We start from the raw sequence: 24,842 nt of genomic DNA on the forward strand, positions 1-24,842 counted from the left end.
TACAATGTTACTAGTGGTACAGTGTTACAGTGTTACTAGTGGTACAGTGTTACAGTGTTACTGGTGGTACAGTGTTACTGGTGGTACAGTGTTACTGGTGGTACAGTGTTACTGGTGGTACATTGTTACTGGTGTTACTGGTGCTACAGTGTTACTGGTGGTACAGTGTTACTAGTGGTACAGTGTTACTAGTGGTACAGTGTTACAATGTTACTAGTGGTACAGTGTTACTGGTGGTGCAGTGTTACTGGTGGTACAGTGTTACTAGTGGTACAGTGTTACAATGTTACTAGTGGTACAGTGTTACTAGTGGTACAGTGTTACAGTGTTACTAGTGGTACAGTGTTACTGGTGGTACATTGTTACTGGTGTTACTGGTGCTACAGTGTTACTGGTGGTACAGTGTTACTAGTGGTACAGTGTTACAATGTTACTAGTGGTACAGTGTTACAGTGTTACTAGTGGTACAGTGTTACAGTGTTACTGGTGGTACAGTGTTACTGGTGGTACAGTGTTACTGGTGGTACAGTGTTACTGGTGGTACATTGTTACTGGTGTTACTGGTGCTACAGTGTTACTGGTGGTACAGTGTTACTGGTGGTACAGTGTTACTGGTGGTACAGTGTTACATTGTTACTGGTGGTACAGTGTTACTGGTGGTACAGTGTTACTGGTGTTACAGTATTACTGGTGGTACAGTGTTACTGGTGGTACAGTATTACTGGTGGTACAGTGTTACTGGTGGTACAGTGTTACTAGTGGTAGAGTGTTTCTGGTGGTAACGTGTTACTTGTGGTACAGTGTTACTGGTGGTACAGTGTTACTGGTGGTACATTGTTACTGGTGGTACATTGTTACTGGTGGTACAGTGTTACTGGTGGTACAGTGTTACTGGTGGTACAGTGTTACTAGTGGTACAGTGTTACTAGTGGTACAGTGTTACTGGTGGTACAGTGTTACAGTGTTACTAGTGGTACAGTGTTACTAGTGGTACAGTGTTACTGGTGTTACAGTGTTACTAGTGGTACAGTGTTACTGGTGGTACAGTGTTACTGGTGGTACAGTGTTACTAGTGGTACAGTGTTACTGGTGGTACAGTGTTACAGTGTTACTAGTGGTACAGTGTTACTGGTGGTACAGTGTTACTGGTGTTACTGGTGGTACAGTGTTACTAGTGTTACTAGTGGTACAGTGTTACTGGTGGTACAGTGTTACTGGTGGTACTGGTGGTACAGTGTTACTAGTGTTACTAGTGGTACAGTGTTACTGGTGGTACAGTGTTACTGGTGGTACAGTGTTACTGGTGGTACAGTGTTACTGGGGGTACAGTGTTACTGGTGGTACAGTGTTACTAGTGGTACAGTGTTACTGGTGGTACAGTGTTACAGTGTTACTAGTGGTACAGTGTTACTGGTGTTACTGGTGGTACAGTGTTACTAGTGTTACTAGTGGTACAGTGTTACTGGTGGCACAGTGTTACTGGTGTTACAGTGTTACTGGTGGTACAGTGTTACTGGTGGTACAGTATTACTGGTGGTACAGTGTTACTAGTGTTACAGTGTTACTGGTGGTACAGTGTTACTGGTGGTACAGTGTTACTGGTGGTACAGTGTTACTGGTGGCACAGTGTTACTGGTGGTACAGTGTTACTAGTGGTACAGTGTTACTGGTGGTACAGTGTTACTGGTGGTACAGTGTTACAGTGTTACTAGTGGTACAGTGTTACTGGTGGTACAGTGTTACTGGTGTTACTGGTGGTACAGTGTTACTAGTGTTACTAGTGGTACAGTGTTACTGGTGGTACAGTGTTACTAGTGTTACAGTGTTACTAGTGGTACAGTGTTACTGATGGCACAGTGTTACTGGTGGCACAGTGTTACAGTGTTACAGTGTTACTAGTGGTACTGGTGGTACAGTGTTACAGTGTTACTGGTGGTACAGTGTTACTGGTGGTACAGTGTTACTAGTGTTACAGTGTTACTAGTGGTACAGTGTTACTAGTGGTACAGTGTTACTGATGGTACAGTGTTACTGGTGGTACAGTGTTACTGGTGGTACAGTGTTACTAGTGGTACAGTGTTACTGGTGTTACTGGTGGTACAGTGTTACTGGTGGTACAGTGTTACTGTTGGTACAGTGTTACTGGTATTACTGGTGGTACAGTGTTACTGGTGGTACAGTGTTACTGGTGGTACAGTGTTACTGGTGGTACAGTGTTACTGGTGGTACTGGTGGTACAGTGTTACTAGTGGTACAGTGTTACTGGTGGTACAGTGTTACTGGTGGTACAGTGTTACTGGTGGTACAGTGTTACTGGTGGTACAGTGTTACTAGTGGTACAGTGTTACAGTGTTACTGGTGTTACAGTGTTACTATTGGTACAGTGTTACTAGTGGTACAGTGTTACTGGTGGTACAGTGTTACTGGTGGTACAGTGTTACTAGTGGTACAGTGTTACTAGTGGTACAGTGTTACTGGTGGTACAGTGTTACAGTGTTACTAGTGGTACAGTGTTACTAGTGGTACAGTGTTACAGTGTTACTAGTGGTACAGTGTTACTAGTGGTACAGTGTTACTGGTGGTACAGTGTTACTGGTGTTACAGTGTTACTAGTGGTACAGTGTTACTGGTGGTACAGTGTTACTAATGTTACTGGTGGTACAGTGTTACTGGTGGTACAGTGTTACTGGGGGTACAGTATTACTGGTGGTACAGTGTTACTGGTGGTACAATGTTACTAGTGGTACAGTGTTACTAGTGTTACTGGTGGTACAGTGTTACTGGTGGTACAATTTTACTGGTGTTACAGTGTTACTAGTGGTACAGTGTTACTGGTGGTACAGTGTTACTGGTGTTACTGGTGGTACAGTGTTACAGGTCCCCTGTAGCTCAGTTGGTAGAGCATGGCGCTTGCAACGCCAGGGTTGTGGGTTCGATTCCCACTAACTGTAAGTCGCTCTGGATAAGAGCGTCTGCTAAATGACTGAAATGTAAATGGTACAGTGTTACTGATGGTACAGTGTTAATGTTGGTACAGTGTTACTAGGGGTACAGTGTTACTGGTGGTACAGTGTTACTGGTGGTACAGTGTTACTGGTGTTACAGTGTTACAGTGGTACAGTGTTACTGGTGTTACTGGTGGTACAGTGTTACAGTGGTACAGTGTTACTGGTGTTACTGGTGGTACAGTGTTACTAGTGGTACAGTGTTACAGTGTTACTGGTGGTACAGTGTTACTGGTGGTACAGTGTTACTGGTGTTACAGTGTTACTAGTGGTACAGTGTTACTAGTGGTACAGTGTTACTGGTGGTACAGTGTTACAGGTGGTACAGTGTTACAGTGGTACAGTGTTACTGGTGTTACTGGTGGTACAGTGTTACTAGTTGTACAGTGTTACAGTGTTACTGGTGGTACAGTGTTACAGGTGGTACAGTGTTACAGTGGTACAGTGTTACTGGTGTTACTGGTGGTACAGTGTTACTAGGGGTACAGTGTTACAGTGTTACTGGTGGTACAGTGTTACAGTGGTACAGTGTTACTGGTGTTACTGGTGGTACAGTGTTACTGGTGGTACAGTGTTACTAGTGGTACAGTGTTACTGGTGGTACAGTGTTACAGTGTTACTGGTGGTACAGTGTTACTGGTGGTACAGTGTTACTGGTGTTACAGTGTTACTAGTGGTACAGTGTTACTAGTGTTACAGTGTTACTAGTGGTACAGTGTTACTGGTGGTACAGTGTTACAGTGTTACTGGTGTTACAGTGTTACTAGTGGTACAGTGTTACTTGTGGTACAGTGTTACTGGTGTTACTGGTGGTACAGTGTTACAGGTCCCCTGTAGCTCAGTTGGTAGAGCATGGCGCTTGCAACGCCAGGGTTGTGGGTTCGATTCCCACTAACTGTAAGTCGCTCTGGATAAGAGCGTCTGCTAAATGACTGAAATGTAAATGGTACAGTGTTACTGATGGTACAGTGTTACTAGGGGTACAGTGTTACAGTGTTACTGGTGGTACAGTGTTACAGTGGTACAGTGTTACTGGTGTTACTGGTGGTACAGTGTTACTAGTGGTACAGTGTTACTGGTGTTACAGTGTTACTAGTGGTACAGTATTACAGTGTTACTGGTGGTACAGTGTTACTGGTGGTACAGTGTTACTGGTGGTACAGTGTTACTAGTGGTACAGTGTTACTAGTGGTACAGTGTTACTGGTGTTACAGTGTTACTGGCTGTACAGTGTTACTGGTGGTACAGTGTTACTGGTGGTACAGTGTTACTAGTGGTACAGTGTTACTAGTGGTACAGTGTTACTGGTGTTACAGTGTTACTGGTGGTACAGTGTTACTGGTGGTACAGTATTACTGGTGGTACAGTGTTACTGGTGGTACAGTGTTACAGTGTTACTGGTGGTACAGTGTTACAGTGTTACTGGTGGTACAGTGTTACTGGTGCTACTGGTGGTACAGTGTTACTAGTGTTACTAGTGGTACAGTGTTACTGGTGGTACAGTGTTACTGGTGCTACTGGTGGTACAGTGTTACTAGTGTTACTAGTGGTACAGTGTTACTGGTGGTACAGTGTTACAGTGTTACTGGTGTTACAGTGTTACTAGTGGTACTGGTGGTACAGTGTTACAGTGTTACTGGTGGTACAGTGTTACTGGTGGTAGTGTTACTAGTGTTACAGTGTTACTGGTGGTACAGTGTTACTGATGGTACAGTGTTACTGGTGGTACAGTGTTACTAGTGGTACAGTGTTACTGGTGGTACAGTGTTACTGGTGTTACTGGTGTTACTGGTGGTACAGTGTTACTGGTGGTACAGTGTTACTGGTGGTACAGTGTTACTGGTGTTACTGGTGTTACTGGTGGTACAGTGTTACTGGTGGTACAGTGTTACTAGTGGTACAGTGTTACTGGTGGTACAGTGTTACTGGTGGTACAGTGTTACTGGTGGTACAGTGTTACTGGTGTTACTAGTGGTACAGTGTTACTGGTGGTACAGTGTTACTGGTGGTACAGTGTTACTAGTGGTACAGTGTTACTAGTGGTACAGTGTTACAGTGTTACTAGTGGTACAGTGTTACTGGTGTTACAGTGTTACTAGTGGTACAGTGTTACTGGTGGTACAGTGTTACAGTGTTACTAGTGGTACAGTGTTACTGGTGTTACAGTGTTACTAGTGGTACAGTGTTACTGGTGGTACAGTGTTACAGTGTTACTGGTGTTACAGTGTTACTAGTGGTACAGTGTTACTGGTGTTACAGTGTTACTGGTGGTACAGTGTTACAGTGTTACTAGTGGTACAGTGTTACTAGTGGTACAGTGTTACTGGTGTTACTAGTGGTACAGTGTTACTGGTGGTACAGTGTTACAGTGTTACTAGTGGTACAGTGTTACTAGTGGTACAGTGTTACAGTGTTACTAGTGGTACAGTGTTACTGGTGTTACAGTGTTACAGTGTTACTAGTGGTACAGTGTTACTAGTGGTACAGTGTTACTAGTGGTACAGTGTTACTGGTGGTACAGTGTTACAGTGTTACTAGTGGTACAGTGTTACTGGTGTTACAGTGTTACTAGTGGTACAGTGTTACTGGTGTTACAGTGTTACAGTGTTACTGGTGGTACAGTGTTACTGGTGTTACAGTGTTACTAGTGGTACAGTGTTACTGGTGTTACAGTGTTACTAGTGGTACAGTGTTACTGGTGTTACAGTGTTACTAGTGGTACAGTGTTACTGGTGTTACAGTGTTACAGTGGTGATACTCTCTGATTTTGAACTGCAGTGTAATTAGATGCTACACAGCAAACTCAATTGCGTTTCTTTTTCTGACAGAGGTTGAGTTGGCGGAGAAACCTCTCAGACCCCTCCCTCAACAGACAGGATCCTTGGTCCTCCCTCAACAGACAGGATCCTTGGTCCTCCCTCAACAGACAGGATCCTTGGTCCTCCCTCAACAGACAGGATCCTTGGTCCTCCCTCAACAGACAGGATCCTTGGTCCTCCCTCAACAGACAGGATCCTTGGTCCTCCCTCAACAGACAAGATCCTTGGTCCTCCCTCAACAGACAGGATCCTTGGTGCTCCCTCAACAGACAGGATCCTTGGTGCTCCCTCAACAGACAGGATCCTTGGTGCTCCCTCAACAGACAGGATCCTTGGACAGGGTGTGAGGTCTTACATTGTACATTTTTTGTCATTTAGCAGACGCTCTTATCCAGAGCGACTTACAGTTATTGAGTGTATACATTTTTCATACTGGACTTCATCCAAGAAGCCCAGGTCTGTGTGTTTTCCCAAACCGACATCACAGAAACACTGACGTTTTTCAAAGTGTTTTTGGGCCTCCCAACCTCAATTAGGAATTAGAATGAGATCTACAGATACACAGGGGGGCAACAACATGAGAACAAGGTGTTTATCAGGAACAGATTCTCTCTCTCATGTAGAGTAGTCATTGGTGAAAGTAGATTTCATTTCTTCCAAGTACGAGGACGTTTGTGTGCACGTGCTTCCGTGTCAAGATTTGTTGTTTAACTTTTAAAATGTATTAGCCTACCTTTTAATTCGGCATAAACACAACCAGTCATGATGTTTTCATCTGATTGTCAAACAATTACTTCAAAAGGTTCCTGTAGGCTACCTGTGCACCTTACTCCACTCTAAAATAATTCTGCCATCCATTCTGTGCACTTGCCATCTGATAAATGCAAAGAGACATCACTTACAAAACACCAGGAAGTGTTATGAATCAGTGACATTCGGTGATTGTCATTCATCAGGTTTACACAAGTCTTAATAATATGCCATTTAGCAGACGCTTTTATCCAAAGCGACTTATAGTCATGTGTGCATACATTTTTTTTACGTATGAGTGGTCCCGGGGATCGAACCCACTACCCTGGCGTTACAAGCGCCAATGCTCTACCAATTGAGCTACAGAGGACCACAGGTCTTGATGCTGTCCATGTGAGTCTCAATACGACCTACCACACTATTTAGTACCCTGGTCTCCCTGGTCATCCCTGGTCATCCCTGGTCATCCCTGCTCATCCCTGGTCATCCCTGGTCATCCCTGGTCATCCCTGCTCCATTTCCACCTCTACATTTAGCTTCCAATCATGCCCATCTAATCTATCGGCCCATCTAATCTATCGGCCCATCTAATCTATCTGCTCATCTAATCTATCTGCTCATCTAATCTATCGGCCCATCTAATCTATCGGCCCATCTAATCTATCGGCCCATCTAATCTATCGGCCCATCTAATCTATCGGCCCATCTAATCTATCGGCCCATCTAATCTATCGGCCCATCTAATCTATCTGCTCATCTAATCTATCTGCTCATCTAATCTATCGGCCCATCTAATCTATCGGCCCATCTAATCTATCGGCCCATCTAATCTATCGGCCCATCTAATCTATCGGCCCATCTAATCTATCGGCCCATCTAATCTATCGGCCCATCTAATCTATCTGCTCGTCTATTCTACAATCTATACATGTTGTAAATGCCCATATATTTTAATCTGTACATTTATTTATCACATCTATTGAGAAATAATCACATACTAAAATTATCTAGTTGTGTTCATATGGCCTTCCCCTAGCACAGTGTTGATGATTTTCTGTATATAAATATTTAATTGTTTTAAACTGTTGTTTTGTGAAGTTTTTTCAAACGGAATGAGCACATTAGTGATCACCAAATCACCACAAGACAAACATTGTAAAATAAATACATCAGAAATACTATTAGTCTAAATCAATCAATCAATCAGAAATAATATGAGTCTAAATAAAGCAACCAGAAATTCTACATCTTAAAACATCTTATTATTTCTAAGATGTCTTCACTTTTTAAAACGTCTCAAGACATGGTGATGGCTGGATATGTAACATGTAGGGCCGGCTTCCCAGACCCAGATGAATCCTGGTTCCGGGAAACTGTCCCATAGAGTTGAACCATACAGGTTGTGTTTCAGGTCGACTACATTGCATCAACAATGGTTGTGTGCCACATCATCAGTCAGGCATCAGATTGCTAATTCATATGATGTGGTTATCTGATGTGTTCAACACCTATCCATATGTGCTGTAAGATCTGGCAGGCGTCTACAATGTAGTCAGCTTGGAACACAGAAGGGTTCCAGACAGGCCAGGACCAGGCAGAGGGTCCAGACAGGCCAGGACCAGGCAGAGGGTCCAGACAGGCCAGGACCAGGCAGAGGGTCCAGACAGGCCAGGACCAGGCAGAGGTCCAGACAGGCCAGGACCAGGCAGAGGGTCCAGACAGGCCAGGACCAGGCAGAGGGTCCAGACAGGCCAGGACCAGGCAGAGGGTCCAGACAGGCCAGGACCAGGCAGAGGGTCCAGACAGGCCAGGACCAGGCAGAGGGTCCAGACAGGCCAGGACCAGGCAGAGGGTCCAGACAGGCCAGGACCAGGCAGAGGGTCCAGACAGGCCAGGACCAGGCAGAGGGTCCAGGACCAGGCAGAGGGTCCAGACAGGCCAGGACCAGGCAGAGGGTCCAGGACCAGGCAGAGGGTCCAGACAGGCCAGGACCAGGCAGAGGGTCCAGGACCAGGCAGAGGGTCCAGACAGGCCAGGACCAGGCAGAGGGTCCAGACAGGCCAGGACCAGGCAGAGGGTCCAGACAGGCCAGGACCAGGCAGAGGGTCCAGACAGGCCAGGACCAGGCAGAGGGTCCAGACAGGCCAGGACCAGGCAGAGGGTCCAGACAGGCCAGGACCAGGCAGAGGGTCCAGACAGGCCAGGACCAGGCAGAGGGTCCAGACAGGCCAGGACCAGGCAGAGGGTCCAGACAGGCCAGGACCAGGCAGAGGGTCCAGACAGGCCAGGACCAGGCAGAGGGTCCAGACAGGCCAGGACCAGGCAGAGGGTCCAGACAGGCCAGGACCAGGCAGAGGGTCCAGGACCAGGCAGAGGGTCCAGACAGGCCAGGACCAGGCAGAGGGTCCAGGACCAGGCAGAGGGTCCAGACAGGCCAGGACCAGGCAGAGGGTCCAGACAGGCCAGGACCAGGCAGAGGGTCCAGACAGGCCAGGACCAGGCAGAGGGTCCAGGACCAGGCAGAGGGTCCAGACAGGCCAGGACCAGGCAGAGGGTCCAGACAGGCCAGGACCAGGCAGAGGGTCCAGGACCAGGCAGAGGGTCCAGACAGGCCAGGACCAGGCAGAGGGTCCAGACAGGCCAGGACCAGGCAGAGGGTCCAGGACCAGGCAGAGGGTCCAGGACCAGGCAGAGGGTCCAGGACCAGGCAGAGGGTCCAGACAGGCCAGGACCAGGCAGAGGGTCCAGACAGGCCAGGACCAGGCAGAGGGTCCAGGACCAGGCAGAGGGTCCAGGACCAGGCAGAGGGTCCAGGACCAGGCAGAGGGTCCAGGACCAGGCAGAGGGTCCAGACAGGCCAGGACCAGGCAGAGGGTCCAGGCAGGCCAGGACCAGGCAGAGGGTCCAGGACCAGGCAGAGGGTCCAGACAGGCCAGGACCAGGCAGAGGGTCCAGACAGGCCAGGACCAGGCAGAGGGTCCAGGACCAGGCAGAGGGTCCAGACAGGCCAGGACCAGGCAGAGGGTCCAGGCAGGCCAGGACCAGGCAGAGGGTCCAGGACCAGGCAGAGGGTCCAGACAGGCCAGGACCAGGCAGAGGGTCCAGACAGGCCAGGACCAGGCAGAGGGTCCAGACAGGCCAGGACCAGGCAGAGGGTCCAGACAGGCCAGGACCAGGCAGAGGGTCCAGGACCAGGCAGAGGGTACATCCCAAATGGCACCCAATTTGTATTTATTATGGATCCCCATTAGTTCCTGCCAAGGCAGCAGCTACTCTTCCTGGGGTTTATTATGGATCCCCATTAGTTCCTGCCAAGGCAGCAGCTACTCTTCCTGGGGTTTATTATGGATCCCCATTAGTTCCTGCCAAGGCAGCAGCTACTCTTCCTGGGGTTTATTATGGATCCCCATTAGTTCCTGCCAAGGTAGCAGCTACTCTTCCTGGGGTTTATTATGGATCCCCATTAGTTCCTGCCAAGGCAGCAGCTACTCTTCCTGGGGTTTATTTTGGATCTCCATTAGTTCCTGCCAAGGCAGCAGCTACTCTTCCTGGGGTTTATTATGGATCCCCATTAGTTCCTGCCAAGGCAGCAGCTACTCTTCCTGGGGTTTATTATGGATCCCCATTAGTTCCTGCCAAGGCAGCAGCTACTCTTCCTGGGGTTTATTATGGATCCCCATTAGTTCCTGCCAAGGCAGCAGCTACTCTTCCTGGGGTTTATTATGGATCCCCATTAGTTCCTGCCAAGGCAGCAGCTACTCTTCCTGGGGTTTATTATGGATCCCCATTAGTTCCTGCCAAGGCAACAGCTACTCTTCCTGGGGTTTATTATGGATCCCCATTAGTTCCTGCCAAGGCAGCAGCTACTCTTCCTGGGGTTTATTATGGATCCCCATTAGTTCCTGCCAAGGCAGCAGCTACTCTTCCTGGGGTTTATTATGGATCCCCATTAGTTCCTGCCAAGGCAGCAGCTACTCTTCCTGGGGTTTATTATGGATCCCCATTAGTTCCTGCCAAGGCAGCAGCTACTCTTCCTGGGGTTTATTATGGATCCCCATTAGTTCCTGCCAAGGCAACAGCTACTCTTCCTGGGGTTTATTATGGATCCCCATTAGTTCCTGCCAAGGCAGCAGCTACTCTTCCTGGGGTTTATTATGGATCCCCATTAGTTTCTGCCAAGGCAGCAGCTACTCTTCCTGGGGTTTATTATGGATCCCCATTAGTTCCTGCCAAGGCAGCAGCTACTCTTCCTGGGGTTTATTATGGATCCCCATTAGTTCCTGCCAAGGCAGCAGCTACTCTTCCTGGGGTTTATTATGGATCCCCATTAGTTCCTGCCAAGGCAGCAGCTACTCTTCCTGGGGTTTATTATGGATCCCCATTAGTTCCTGCCAAGGCAGCAGCTACTCTTCCTGGGGTTTATTATGGATCCCCATTAGTTCCTGCCAAGGCAGCAGCTACTCTTCCTGGGGTTTATTATGGATCCCCATTAGTTCCTGCCAAGGCAGCAGCTACTCTTCCTGGGATTTTTATGGATCCCCATTAGTTCCTGCCAAGGCAGCAGCTACTCTTCCTGGGGTTTATTATGGATCCCCATTAGTTCCTGCCAAGGCAGCAGCTACTCTTCCTGGGGTTTATTATGGATCCCCATTAGTTCCTGCCAAGGCAACAGCTACTCTTCCTGGGGTTTATTATGGATCCCCATTAGTTCCTGCCAAGGCAGCAGCTACTCTTCCTGGGGTTTATTATGGATCCCCATTAGTTTCTGCCAAGGCAGCAGCTACTCTTCCTGGGGTTTATTATGGATCCCCATTAGTTCCTGCCAAGGCAGCAGCTACTCTTCCTGGGGTTTATTATGGATCCCCATTAGTTCCTGCCAAGGCAGCAGCTACTCTTCCTGGGGTTTATTATGGATCCCCATTAGTTCCTGCCAAGGCAGCAGCTACTCTTCCTGGGGTTTATTATGGATCCCCATTAGTTCCTGCCAAGGCAGCAGCTACTCTTCCTGGGGTTTATTATGGATCCCCATTAGTTCCTGCCAAGGCAGCAGCTACTCTTCCTGGGGTTTATTATGGATCCCCATTAGTTCCTGCCAAGGCAGCAGCTACTCTTCCTGGGGTTTATTATGGATCCCCATTAGTTCCTGTCAAGGCAGCAGCTACTCTTCCTGGGGTTTATTATGGATCCCCATTAGTTCCTGCCAAGGCAGCAGCTACTCTTCCTGGGGTTTATTATGGATCCCCATTAGTTCCTGCCAAGGCAGCAGCTACTCTTCCTGGGGTTTATTATGGATCCCCATTAGTTCCTGCCAAGGCAGCAGCTACTCTTCCTGGGGTCCAGCAAAATTAAGGCAGTTATACAATTTTAAAAACATTACAATACATTCACCGATTTCACAACACACTGTGTGCCCTCAGGCTCCTACTCCACCACTACCACATATCTACAGTACAAAATCCATGTGTACGTGTGTGTATAGTGCGTATGTTATCATGTGTGTGTGTGCATGTGTCTGTGTCTATGTTTGTGTTGCTTCACAGTCCCCGCTGCTCCGTAAGGTGTTTTAAAAACAAAATCTGTTTTTAAATTCTAATTTTACTACTTGCATCAGTTACCTGATGTGGAATAGAGTTCCATGTAGTCATGGCTCTGTGTAGTACTGTGCACCTCCCATAGTCTGTTCTGGACTTGGGGACTGTGAAGAGACCTCTGGTGGCATGTCTTGTGGGGTATGCATGGGTGACCGAGCTGTGCGCCAGCAGTTCAAAACAGACAGCTCGATGCATTCAACATGTCAATACCTCTCATAAATAAAAGTAGTGATGAAGTCAATCTCTCCTCCACTTTGAGCCAGGAGAGATTGACATGCATATTATTAATATTAGCTCTCTGTGTACATCCAAGGGCCAGCCGTGCTGCCCTGTTCTGAGCCAATTGCAATTCTCCTGAGTCCCTCTTTGTGGCACCTGATCACGACTGAACAGTAGTCCAGGTGTGACAAAACTAGAGCCTGTAGGACCTGCCTTGTTGATAGTGCTGTTAAGAAGGTAGAGCAGCGCTTTATTATGGACAGACTTCTCCCCATCTTAGCTACTGTTGTATCAATATGTTTTGACCATGACAGTTTACAATCCAGGGTTACTCCAAGCAGTTTAGTCTCCTCAACTTGTTCAATTTCCACATTATTTATTACAAGATTTAGTTGAGGTTTAGGGTTTAGTGAATGATTAGTCCCAAATACAATGCTTTTAGTTTTAGAAATATTTAGGACTAACTTATTCCTTGCCACCCACTCTGAAACTAACAGCAACTCTTTGTTAAGTGTTGCAGTCATTTCAGTCGCTGTAGTAGCTGACATGTATAGTGTTGAGTCATCCGCATACATAGACACTCTGGCTTTACTCAAAGCCAGTGGCATGTCATTAGTAAAGATTGAAAAAAGTAAGGGGCCTAGACAGCTGCCCTGGGGAATTCCTGATTTTACCTGGATTATGTTGGAGAGGCTTCCATTAAAGAACACCCTCTGTGTTCTGTTAGACAGGTAACTCTTTATCCACATTATAGCAGGGGGTGTAAAGCCATAACACATACGTTTTTCCAGCAGCAGACTATGATCGATAATGTCAAAAGCCGCACTGAAGTCTAACAAAACAGCCCCCACAATCTTTTTATCATCAATTTCTCTCAGCCAATCATCAGTCATTTGTGTAAGTGCTGTGCTTGTTGAATGTCCTTCTCTATAAGCATGCTGAAAGTTTATTGTCAATTTGTTTACAGTAAAATAGCATTGTATCTGGTCAAACACCATTCTTTCCAATAGTTTAGTTTTAGTTTTAGTTAATAGTTTACTAAGGGTTGGTAACAGGCTGATTGGTCGGCTATTTGAGCCAGTAAAGGGGGCTTTACTATTCTTAGGTAACAGAATGACTTTTGCTTCCCTCCAGGCCTGAGGGCACACACTTTCTAGTAGGCTTAAATTGAAGATATGGCAAATAGGAGTGGCAATATCGTCCGCTATTATCCTCAGTAATTTTCCATCCAAGTTGTCACACCCCGGAGGCTTGTCATTGTTGATAGAGAACAATACTTTTTTCACCTCTTCCACACTCACTTTATGGAATTCAAAATTACAATGTGTGTCTTTCATAATTTGGTCAGATATATTTGGATGTGTAGTGTCAGCGTTTGTTGCTGGCATGTCATTACTAAGTTTGCTAATCTTGCCAATGAAAAATTATTAAAGTAGTTGGCAATATCAGTTGGTTTTGTGATGAATGAGCCATCTGATTCAATGAATGTCAGCAATTGTTTACGGCTCTGGTCAAAAGCAATACAGGGAGCGATACAGGAAACGATACAGGGGTTTTGTGATAAATCTGATTCAATGGGAATAGGGCTGAGCTCAATTTCCAGTGTCATAACAAAGGGTCTGAATACTAAATACTGTAAATAAGGTATTTATTTTATTTTTTAATAAAATGTGCAAGATTTTCTAAAAAACCTGTTTCCGATTTGTCATTATGGGGTATTGTGTGTAGATTGAGTTTAATTTTATTTGATCCATTTTAGAATAAGGCTGTAACGTAACAAAATGTGGAAAAAGTCAAGGGGTCTGTATACTTTCCTAATGCATTGTAGCTACCTCAATTACCTGGTACCCCTGCACATCCACTCAGTACTGCTACTCCCTGTATATATCCATGTTATTACCTGGTACCCCTGCACATCCACTCAGTACTGGTACTCCCTGTATATAGCCATGTTATTACCTGGTACCCCTGCACATCCACTCAGTACTGGTACTTCCTGTATATAGCCATGTTATTACCTGGTACCCCTGCACATCCACTCAGTACTGGTACTCCTGTATATAGCCATGTTATTACCTGGTACCCCTGCACATCCACTCAGTACTGGTACTCCCTGTATATAGCCATGTTATTACCTGGTACCCCTGCACATCCACTCAGTACTGGTACTCCCTGTATATAGCCATGTTATTACCTGGTACCCCTGCACATCCACTCAGTACTGGTACTTCCTGTATATAGACATGTTATTACCTGGTACCCCTGCACATCCACTCAGTACTGGTACTTCCTGTATATAGCCATGTTATTACCTGGTACCCCTGCACATCCACTCAGTACTGGTACTCCCTGTATATAGCCATGTTATTACCTGGTACCCCTGCACATCCACTCAGTACTGGTACTCCCTGTATATAGCCATGTTATTACCTGGTACCCCTGCACATCCACTCAGTACTGGTACTCCCTGTATATAGCCATGTTATTACCTGGTACCCCTGCACATCCACTCAGTACTGGTACTCCCTGTATATAGCCATGTTATTACCTGGTACCCCTGCACATCCACTCAGTACTGGTACTTCCTGTATATAGACATGTTATTACCTGGTACCCCTGCACATTGACTCAGTACTGGTACTTCCTGTATATAGCCATGTTATTACCTGGTACCCCTGCACATCCACTCAGTACTGGTACTCCCTGTATATAGCCATGTTATTACCTGGTACCCCTGCACATCCACTCAGTACTGGTACTCCCTGTATATAGCCATGTTATTACCTGGTACCCCTGCACATCCACTCAGTACTGGTACTCCCTGTATATAGCCATGTTATTACCTGGTACCCCCTGCACATCCACTCAGTACTGGTACTCCCTGTATATAGCCATGTTATTACCTGGTACCCCTGCACATCCACTCAGTACTGGTACTCCCTGTATATAGCCATGTTATTACCTGGTACCCCTGCACATCCACTCAGTACTGGTACTCCTGTATATAGCCATGTTATTACCTGGTACCCCTGCACATCCACTCAGTACTGGTACTCCCTGTATATAGCCATGTTATTACCTGGTACCCCTGCACATCCACTCAGTACTGGTACTCCCTGTATATAGCCATGTTATTACCTGGTACCCCTGCACATCCACTCAGTACTGGTACTTCCTGTATATAGACATGTTATTACCTGGTACCCCTGCACATTGACTCAGTACTGGTACTTCCTGTATATAGCCATGTTATTACCTGGTACCCCTGCACATCCACTCAGTACTGGTACTCCCTGTATATAGCCATGTTATTACCTGGTACCCCTGCACATCCACTCAGTACTGGTACTCCCTGTATATAGCCATGTTATTACCTGGTACCCCTGCACATCCACTCAGTACTGGTACTCCCTGTATATAGCCATGTTATTACCTGGTACCCCCTGCACATCCACTCAGTACTGGTACTCCCTGTATATAGCCATGTTATTACCTGGTACCCCTGCACATCCACTCAGTACTGGTACTCCCTGTATATAGCCATGTTATTACCTGGTACCCCTGCACATCCACTCAGTACTGGTACTCCCTGTATATAGCCATGTTATTACCTGGTACCCCTGCACATCCACTCAGTACTGGTACTCCCTGTATATAGCCATGTTATTACCTGGTACCCCTGCACATCCACTCAGTACTGGTACTCCCTGTATATAGCCATGTTATTACCTGGTACCCCTGCACATCCACTCAGTACTGGTACTTCCTGTATATAGACATGTTATTACCTGGTACCCCTGCACATTGACTCAGTACTGGTACTTCCTGTATATAGCCATGTTATTACCTGGTACCCCTGCACATCCACTCAGTACTGGTACTCCCTGTATATAGCCATGTTATTACCTGGTACCCCTGCACATCCACTCAGTACTGGTACTTCCTGTATATAGACATGTTATTACCTGGTACCCCTGCACATTGACTCAGTACTGGTACTTCCTGTATATAGCCATGTTATTACCTGGTACCCCTGCACATCCACTCAGTACTGGTACTCCCTGTATATAGCCATGTTATTACCTGGTACCCCTGCACATCCACTCAGTACTGGTACTCCCTGTATATAGCCATGTTATTACCTGGTACCCCTGCACATCCACTCAGTACTGGTACTCCCTGTATATAGCCATGTTATTACCTGGTACCCCCTGCACATCCACTCAGTACTGGTACTCCCTGTATATAGCCATGTTATTACCTGGTACCCCTGCACATCCACTCAGTACTGGTACTCCCTGTATATAGCCATGTTATTACCTGGTACCCCTGCACATCCACTCAGTACTGGTACTCCCTGTATATAGCCATGTTATTACCTGGTACCCCTGCACATCCACTCAGTACTGGTACTCCCTGTATATAGCCATGTTATTACCTGGTACCCCTGCACATCCACTCAGTACTGGTACTCCCTGTATATAGCCATGTTATTACCTGGTACCCCTGCACATCCACTCAGTACTGGTACTCCCTGTATATAGCCATGTTATTACCTGGTACCCCTGCACATCCACTCAGTACTGGTACTCCCTGTATATAGCCATGTTATTACCTGGTACCCCCTGCACATCCACTCAGTACTGGTACTCCCTGTATATAGCCATGTTATTACCTGGTACCCCTGCACATCCACTCAGTACTGGTACTCCCTGTATATAGCCATGTTATTACCTGGTACCCCTGCACATCCACTCAGTACTGGTACTCCTGTATATAGCCATGTTATTACCTGGTACCCCTGCACATCCACTCAGTACTGGTACTCCCTGTATATAGCCATGTTATTACCTGGTACCCCTGCACATCCACTCAGTACTGGTACTCCCTGTATATAGCCATGTTATTACCTGGTACCCCTGCACATCCACTCAGTACTGGTACTTCCTGTATATAGACATGTTATTACCTGGTACCCCTGCACATTGACTCAGTACTGGTACTTCCTGTATATAGCCATGTTATTACCTGGTACCCCTGCACATCCACTCAGTACTGGTACTCCCTGTATATAGCCATGTTATTACCTGGTACCCCCTGCACATCCACTCAGTACTGGTACTCCCTGTATATAGCCATGTTATTACCTGGTACCCCCTGCACATCCACTCAGTACTGGTACTCCCTGTATATAGACATGTTATTTTTATTCGTCACGGTTATTCACTGTGCATTTATTCCTTGTGTCACTATTTCAACTTTTTATTTAAATGTTGTATCTTTAACTCTGCATTGTTGGAAAAGGACCCTGTAAGTCAGCATTTCACTGTCAGTCCACACCTTTTGTTTACAAAGCATGTGACGATCAAAAGTGATTTGATTTGAGTTGTTGTTTACCTGGGGAAGGTGCGACTGCGTAGCTCCTTAATGAAGACCTGACTGCCGTTCTGAACAGCTCTGACGTCTCTCTGCCCCATGTCATGTTTAGTCCTTTTCTTGTTTTTCACTAAAACACACAAAGACAAGAACAAGGTTAAGACAACACCATTAGTAACAGGGTTCTATTCACTAGACACCAACCAGAAGAAAACGGACCGGTTTGCACCAATGAATAAACCCCAGTATAGTGTCAGGACTGCAGTAGGTACACCAGACAGACACACTTACTGGTGGATTTTCCATCGGTCTTCTCACAGTTGGGACAGTGGTAGATGTCAATATCTGGAGCCTCATCCTCATCCACACCAACACAGCTGGAACAGACAGCAGAGAGTGATATACATTAACACAGCTGGAACAGACAGCAGAGAGTGATATACATTAACACAGCTGGAACAGACAGCAGAGAGTGATATACATTAACACAGCTGGAACAGACAGCAGAGAGTGATATACATTAACACAGCTGGAACAGACAGCAGAGAGTGATATACATTAACACAGCTGGAACAGACAGCAGAGAGTGATATACATTAACGCAGCTGGAACAGACAGCAGAGAGTGATATACATTAACGCAGCTGGAACAGACAGCAGAGAGTGATATACATTAACACAGCTGGAACAGACAGCAGAGAGTGATATACATTAACGCAGCTGGAACAGACAGCAGAGAGTGATATACATTAACGCAGCTGGAACAGACAGCAGAGAGTGATATACATTAACACAGCTGGAACAGACAGCAGAGAGTGATATACATTAACACAGCTGGAACAGACAGCAGAGAGTGATATACATTAACACAGCTGGAACAGACAGCAGAGAGTGATATACATTAACGCAGCTGGAACAGACAGCAGAGAGTGATATACATTAACACAGCTGGAACAGACAGCAGAGAGTGATATACATTAACACAGCTGGAACAGACAGCAGAGAGTGATATACATTAACACAGCTGGGACAGACAGCAGAGAGTGATATACATTAACACAGCTGGAACAGACAGCAGAGAGTGATATACATTAACACAGCTGGAACAGACAGCAGAGAGTGATATACATTAACACAGCTGGAACAGACAGCAGAGAGTGATATACATTAACACAGCTGGAACAGACAGCAGAGAGTGATATACATTAACACAGCTGGAACAGACAGCAGAGAGTGATATACATTAACACAGCTGGAACAGACAGCAGAGAGTGATATACATTAACACAGCTGGGACAGACAGCAGAGAGTGATATACATTAACACAGCTGGAACAGACAGCAGAGAGTGATATACATTAACACAGCTGGAACAGACAGCAGAGAGTGATATACATTAACACAGCTGGAACAGACAGCAGAGAGTGATATACATTAACACAGCTGGGACAGACAGCAGAGAGTGATATACATTAACACAGCTGGAACAGACAGCAGAGAGTGATATACATTAACACAGCTGGAACAGACAGCAGAGAGTGATATACATTAACACAGCTGAAACTACGGCTGGGCGAACCTTTGTCCTATCATGATGAAGTACCCATAAAACATTGTGCTATACCATGCTTTCCCTATTGGCCAACCAAAAAGGAGGAAAATGTAAGAAAAAATCAATAAAATGGGGCGCTAGAGGGAGGGACGAGAGGAACCAGGACTAAATATATCTGGGAGTCAAATCGTTTTTTAGTAGCCAATCCTCTCTGTTGAAGCGAAAGAGGCGTGTCTCTGTGTGTCAACATGCCAGTGACAGTCAAGGAGCCTCGCTGGCTGTGCATCGTCATGGGTTGGAAATCATCAAGGGCCCAGCAGCAGAGCACCAACTCTGCTGTCCCCAGAACTGGATCATTATTAAATGATTCACGCTCTTATTAAGCCTAGGCTTCTACAAGTTGTAGGTAGGTTGTAACCAACATTGCTAATAATACAAGCTTTGCTCAGCTGTACGTTTTCTTTTGACTTCTCATTTCATTTTTCCATCTTGATATTGTTCAGTCTTTAACACATCCCTCAACCAAAGACTACACATTGTTCTCCAACCCTCATGGTTCATATTCGAGGTTAGACTACTCTCTCATTGTTCTCCAACCCTCATGGTTCATATTCAAGGTTAGACTACTCTCTCATTGTTCTCCAACCCTCATGGTTCATATTCGAGGTTAGACTACTCTCTCATTGTTCTCCAACCCTCATGGTTCATATTCGAGGTTAGACTACTCTCTCATTGTTCTCCAACCCTCATGGTTCATATTCGAGGTTAGACTACTCTCTCATTCCACCTTGTTGGTCTGGTCAGGAACTGTACAATAGGTTCAATCCATATTTCTGATCATGCATTCCTTTATATGGAGTTGTTCTTTAAGAACCCAACTCCCCAAAGAGCAAACTGGTTACAGTTAAAATAAAACCCAGCCCTGAAACTAAATGTAGGCTGAAAATAATTGTTATGTCATATCATAGGAAAAGACATTCACACAGATTTACACAAAGTGGGCAGTTAGGTCTCGTCACTTCAATCCCAAATATATCATAATTTGACTAAAATGATGACTTATTGACTTAAATCGTTGTGCAACATCATGGGTAAACTCTGGACATCGATTTTCAGCTCGTAAAAGTGGATTTCTACAGGTGTGGCCGTTTAACGGTTTTGATAGGATATTTTAATTCCTAGGATTTCCAACGCTAAGGCAGCCTGGTCTCATAGACTAGACGTAACATAGTAAACGTAAATCCGGGACATCAAATTAGCACGATATGTTACGTTTGGTCTGGTTACATAAGACAGAGATGGTAACTTAAGGCAAAACCGAAAGTGGGGTGGTTGGTCGGGGTGGATGTATAACGCCCAAAGGTTGCGAGTTTAAATCTCATCATGGACAACTTTAGCATTTAAGCAACTTTTCAACTACTTACTACTTTTTAGCAACTACTTAGCATGTTAACTAACCCTAACCTTAACCCTTTAGCCTAACTCCTAAACTTAACTCTAAGCTTAAACCTAACCCTAACCCCTAGGCTAGCTAATGTTAACCAGCTAGCTAACATTAGCCACCTAGCTAAAATCTGTAACATATCATACGTTTTGCAAATTCGTACAATATAATACGAATTGTAATTCGTAACACATCGTACGAAATGGGTGATGGACATCCACAAATTAATACATACCATACCAAACGAAACATTATCATACTAGATGGGGTGTCACGGATTTACGTATAGAATAATACAAAATGCTCTGAGACCAGGTTGGGCAGTGAGGGGGGATGCATGCATCATTTATATAATAGCCTAAGCTTTGCTCAACTGTAAGGTTTGTTCACACTACTTGTTTCTATCTTCAAGTTAAGTTTTGCGAAATGCTTTAATTGCAAGCCCTACCCAACAGTGCAGTATTCAGCATAAAAAAAGTATAACTAATAGGAAAATACGTTTTTGTTTTTTTTAACATGAGAAACAACAAATAAGACAGGAAGCTATATAGAAAGTACATTTCCAATGTGCAGGGATACTGGACCTGACCCCCATCAGGGATACTTAACCTGACCCCCATCAGGGATACTTAACCTGACCCCCATCAGGGATACTTAACCTGACCCCCATCAGGGATACTTAACCTGACCCCCAGCAGGGATACTTAACCTGACCCCCATCAGGGATACTGGACCTGACCCCCAGCAGGGATACTGGACCTGACCCCCAGCAGGGATACTGGACCTGACCCCCAGCAGGGATACTGGACCTGACCCCCAGCAGGGATACTGGACCTGACCCCCAGCAGGGATACTGGACCTGACCCCCAGCAGGGATACTGGACCTGACCCCCAGCAGGGATACTGGACCTGACCCCCAGCAGGGATACTGGACCTGACCCCCATCAGAACTCACCATCACACAGTTTGCGTTGTTAAATAAGGTAATTTCCTTAAAAGGACCCATGAGCACCAACATGTGAAGTTTATAGGAGCATATCAAATCGGGTGTCAAATGAAAACTAAGAACCTATATTTTTTGGAAATGAAGGCATAGATACATTTTTCTACCATTTTCCATCCTAAAAATGAGGAATATGTAAAGGCTTTGCTTTCTGGATAACGGATGGAAAAGGGGTCTTGAAAAACATCTACCAAAAAAAGTATTAAAAGGTATCAGAAATACATCAAAACACATTCATGTTGACGTAAAGATCCCTGCCAACTAAACCAACACTATACACTGAGTGTACAAAACATTAGGAATACCTTCCTAATATTGAGTTGCACTCCCTTTTGCCCTCAGAAAAGCCTCAACTCGTCAGGGCATGGACTCTACAAGGTGTCTAAAGCATTCAACAGGGATGCTGGCCCATTTTGACTCAAATTCTTCCCACAGTTGTGTCAAGTTGGCTGGATGTCCTTTGGGTGATGGACCATTCTTGATACACACAGGAAACTGTTGAGCGTGAAAAACACAGCAGCATTGCAGTTCTTGACACACTCAAACCGGTGCGCCTGGCACCATACCCTGTACAAAGGCACTTAAATATTTTGTCTTGCTTATTCACCCTCTGAATGGCACACATACAAAATCCATGTCTCAATTGTCTCAAGGCTTAAAAATCCTTCTTTAACCGTCTCCTCCCCTTCAGCTGCACTGATTGAAGTGGATTTAACAGGTGACATCAATAAGGGATCATAGCTTTCACCTGGATTCACCTGGTCAGTCTGTCAGGGGAAGAGCACAGCAGAGTACAGTATAATGTAATGTACTCTACTGTACTATACTATACTTTACTGAACTCTATAGTGATGTGCTGTAATGTCCAAACTTGTGAAATATGATTGGTCCAGACCGGACCAAATCTATACCAATCAAATGTGGTCTTGTTTGGGTGCGGAGCTCATTAAAAGAATAGCCAGTGTGTACAATAATAGCCAAACACGTAAAGGAGGATATTAAATGTTTCTACCTTTGTGTTCCTATTCAGGATACACCACCACGAAGAGCATGACACCACCACGAAGAGCATGACACCACCACGAAGAGCATGACACCACCAAGAGCATGACACCACCACCAAGAGCATGACACCACCACCAAGAGCATGACACCACCACCAAGAGCATGACACCACCACCAAGAGCATGACACCACCACCAAGAGCATGACACCACCACCAAGAGCATGACACCACCACCAAGAGCATGACACCACCACCAAGAGCATGACACCACCACCAAGAGCACGGCTTTTTGTATAGTACAGATCATTTTACATTTTAGTCATTTAGCAGGCGCTCTTATCCAGAGCGACTTACAGTTAAGTGAGTGCATACATTTTTCATACTGGCCCCCTGTGGGAATCGAACCCACAACCCCTGGCGTTGCAAACGCCATGCTCTACCAACTGAGCTACAAGGGACGATCATGATGTCATTCTGTTATCTGTTATTCTGAATCATGATGTTATTCTGGGTGCTGATCCACTTTTTTTCAGATTTGACTGTAATTCTGTTACCAAACTAAGTATCTGCACTGATCCTCAATTAAATGTGTTTTAGTAAAATGTTCAGTGGCAATTGTTAAAAGTATACTTCTGCATATTGGTGTATGGTTTATTAAACTTTGCAATCAATGGTTTTTGCTTGGCATACATTTTTAAGTGAAAGAGTGAGTCTCAGCATCACTCTGTTACTGTGGAATTACCCATAACCATGTGTCTGTCTGTTAGCCAATAGCAGTATGCTTTGTGTGTGTGTTAGCCAATAGCAGTATGCTTTGTGTGTGTTAGCCAATAGCAGTATGCTTTGTGTGTCTGTTAGCCAATAGCAGTATGCTTTGTGTGTCAGTTAGCCAATAGCAGTATGCTTTGTGTGTGTGTTAGCCAATAGCAGTATGCTTTGTGTGTCTGTTAGCCAATAGCAGTATGCTTTGTGTGTCTGTTAGCCAATAGCAGTATGCTTTGTGTGTCTGTTAGCCAATAGCAGTATGCTTTGTGTGTCTGTTAGCCAATAGCAGTACGCTTTGTGTGTCTGTTAGCCAATAGCAGTATGCTTTGTGTGTCTGTTAGCCAATAGCAGTATGCTTTGTGTGTCAGTTAGCCAATAGCAGTATGCTTTGTGTGTGTGTTAGCCAATAGCAGTATGCTTTGTGTGTCTGTTAGCCAATAGCAGTATGCTTTGTGTGTCTGTTAGCCAATAGCAGTATGCTTTGTGTGTCTGTTAGCCAATAGCAGTATGCTTTGTGTGTCTGTTAGCCAATAGCAGTATGCTTTGTGTGTGTGTTAGCCAATAGCAGTATGCTTTGTGTGTCTGTTAGCCAATAGCAGTATGCTTTGTGTGTCTGTTAGCCAATAGCAGTATGCTTTGTGTGTCTGTTAGCCAATAGCAGTATGCTTTGTGTGTCAGTTAGCCAATAGCAGTATGCTTTGTGTGTGTGTTAGCCAATAGCAGTATGCTTTGTGTGTCTGTTAGCCAATAGCAGTATGCTTTGTGTGTCTGTTAGCCAATAGCAGTATGCTTTGTGTGTCTGTTAGCCAATAGCAGTATGCTTTGTGTGTGTTAGCCAATAGCAGTATGCTTTGTGTGTCTGTTAGCCAATAGCAGTATGCTTTGTGTGTGTTAGCCAATAGCAGTATGCTTTGTGTGTCTGTTAGCCAATAGCAGTATGCTTTGTGTGTGTTAGCCAATAGCAGTATGTTTGACTACAGTGCATTCGGAAAGTATTCGGACCCCTTGACTTTTTCCACATTTTGTTACGTTGCAGCCTTATTCTTAGATTAATTAAATTGTTTTTTTCCCCCTCATCAATCTACACACAATACCCCATAATGACAAAGCAAAAAATATCACATTTACATAAGTATTCAGACCCTTTACTCAGTACTTTGTTGAAGCACCTTTGGCAGCGATTACAGCCTAGAGTCTTCTTGGGTATGACGCTACAAGCTTGGCACACCTGTATTTGGGGAGTTTCTCCCATTCTTCTCTGCAGATCCTCTCAAGCTCTGTCAGGTTAGATGGGGAGCGTCGCTGCACAGTTAT

At 45.3% G+C, this 24,842-nt stretch overlaps 1 protein-coding gene across 1 annotated transcript in view; it reads right to left on the reverse strand.

Moving 5' to 3' along the window:
* The window catches only part of LOC121575388 (lysine-specific demethylase phf2), a 199,830-nt gene that overhangs the window by 155,017 nt on the left and 19,971 nt on the right, over nt 1–24,842 (reverse strand). Inside the window, exons 2-3 of the mRNA XM_045216399.1 lie at nt 18,052–18,137; nt 17,782–17,890 (exon numbers count right to left, since the gene is read on the reverse strand). Coding sequence (XP_045072334.1) covers nt 17,782–17,890; nt 18,052–18,137 — 195 coding nt within the window. The remainder of the gene's footprint in view (nt 1–17,781; nt 17,891–18,051; nt 18,138–24,842) is intronic.

The sequence above is a fragment of the Coregonus clupeaformis genome, unplaced genomic scaffold, assembly GCF_020615455.1.
Source record: "Coregonus clupeaformis isolate EN_2021a unplaced genomic scaffold, ASM2061545v1 scaf0702, whole genome shotgun sequence".
Classification (NCBI taxonomy): Eukaryota; Metazoa; Chordata; class Actinopteri; order Salmoniformes; family Salmonidae; genus Coregonus; species Coregonus clupeaformis.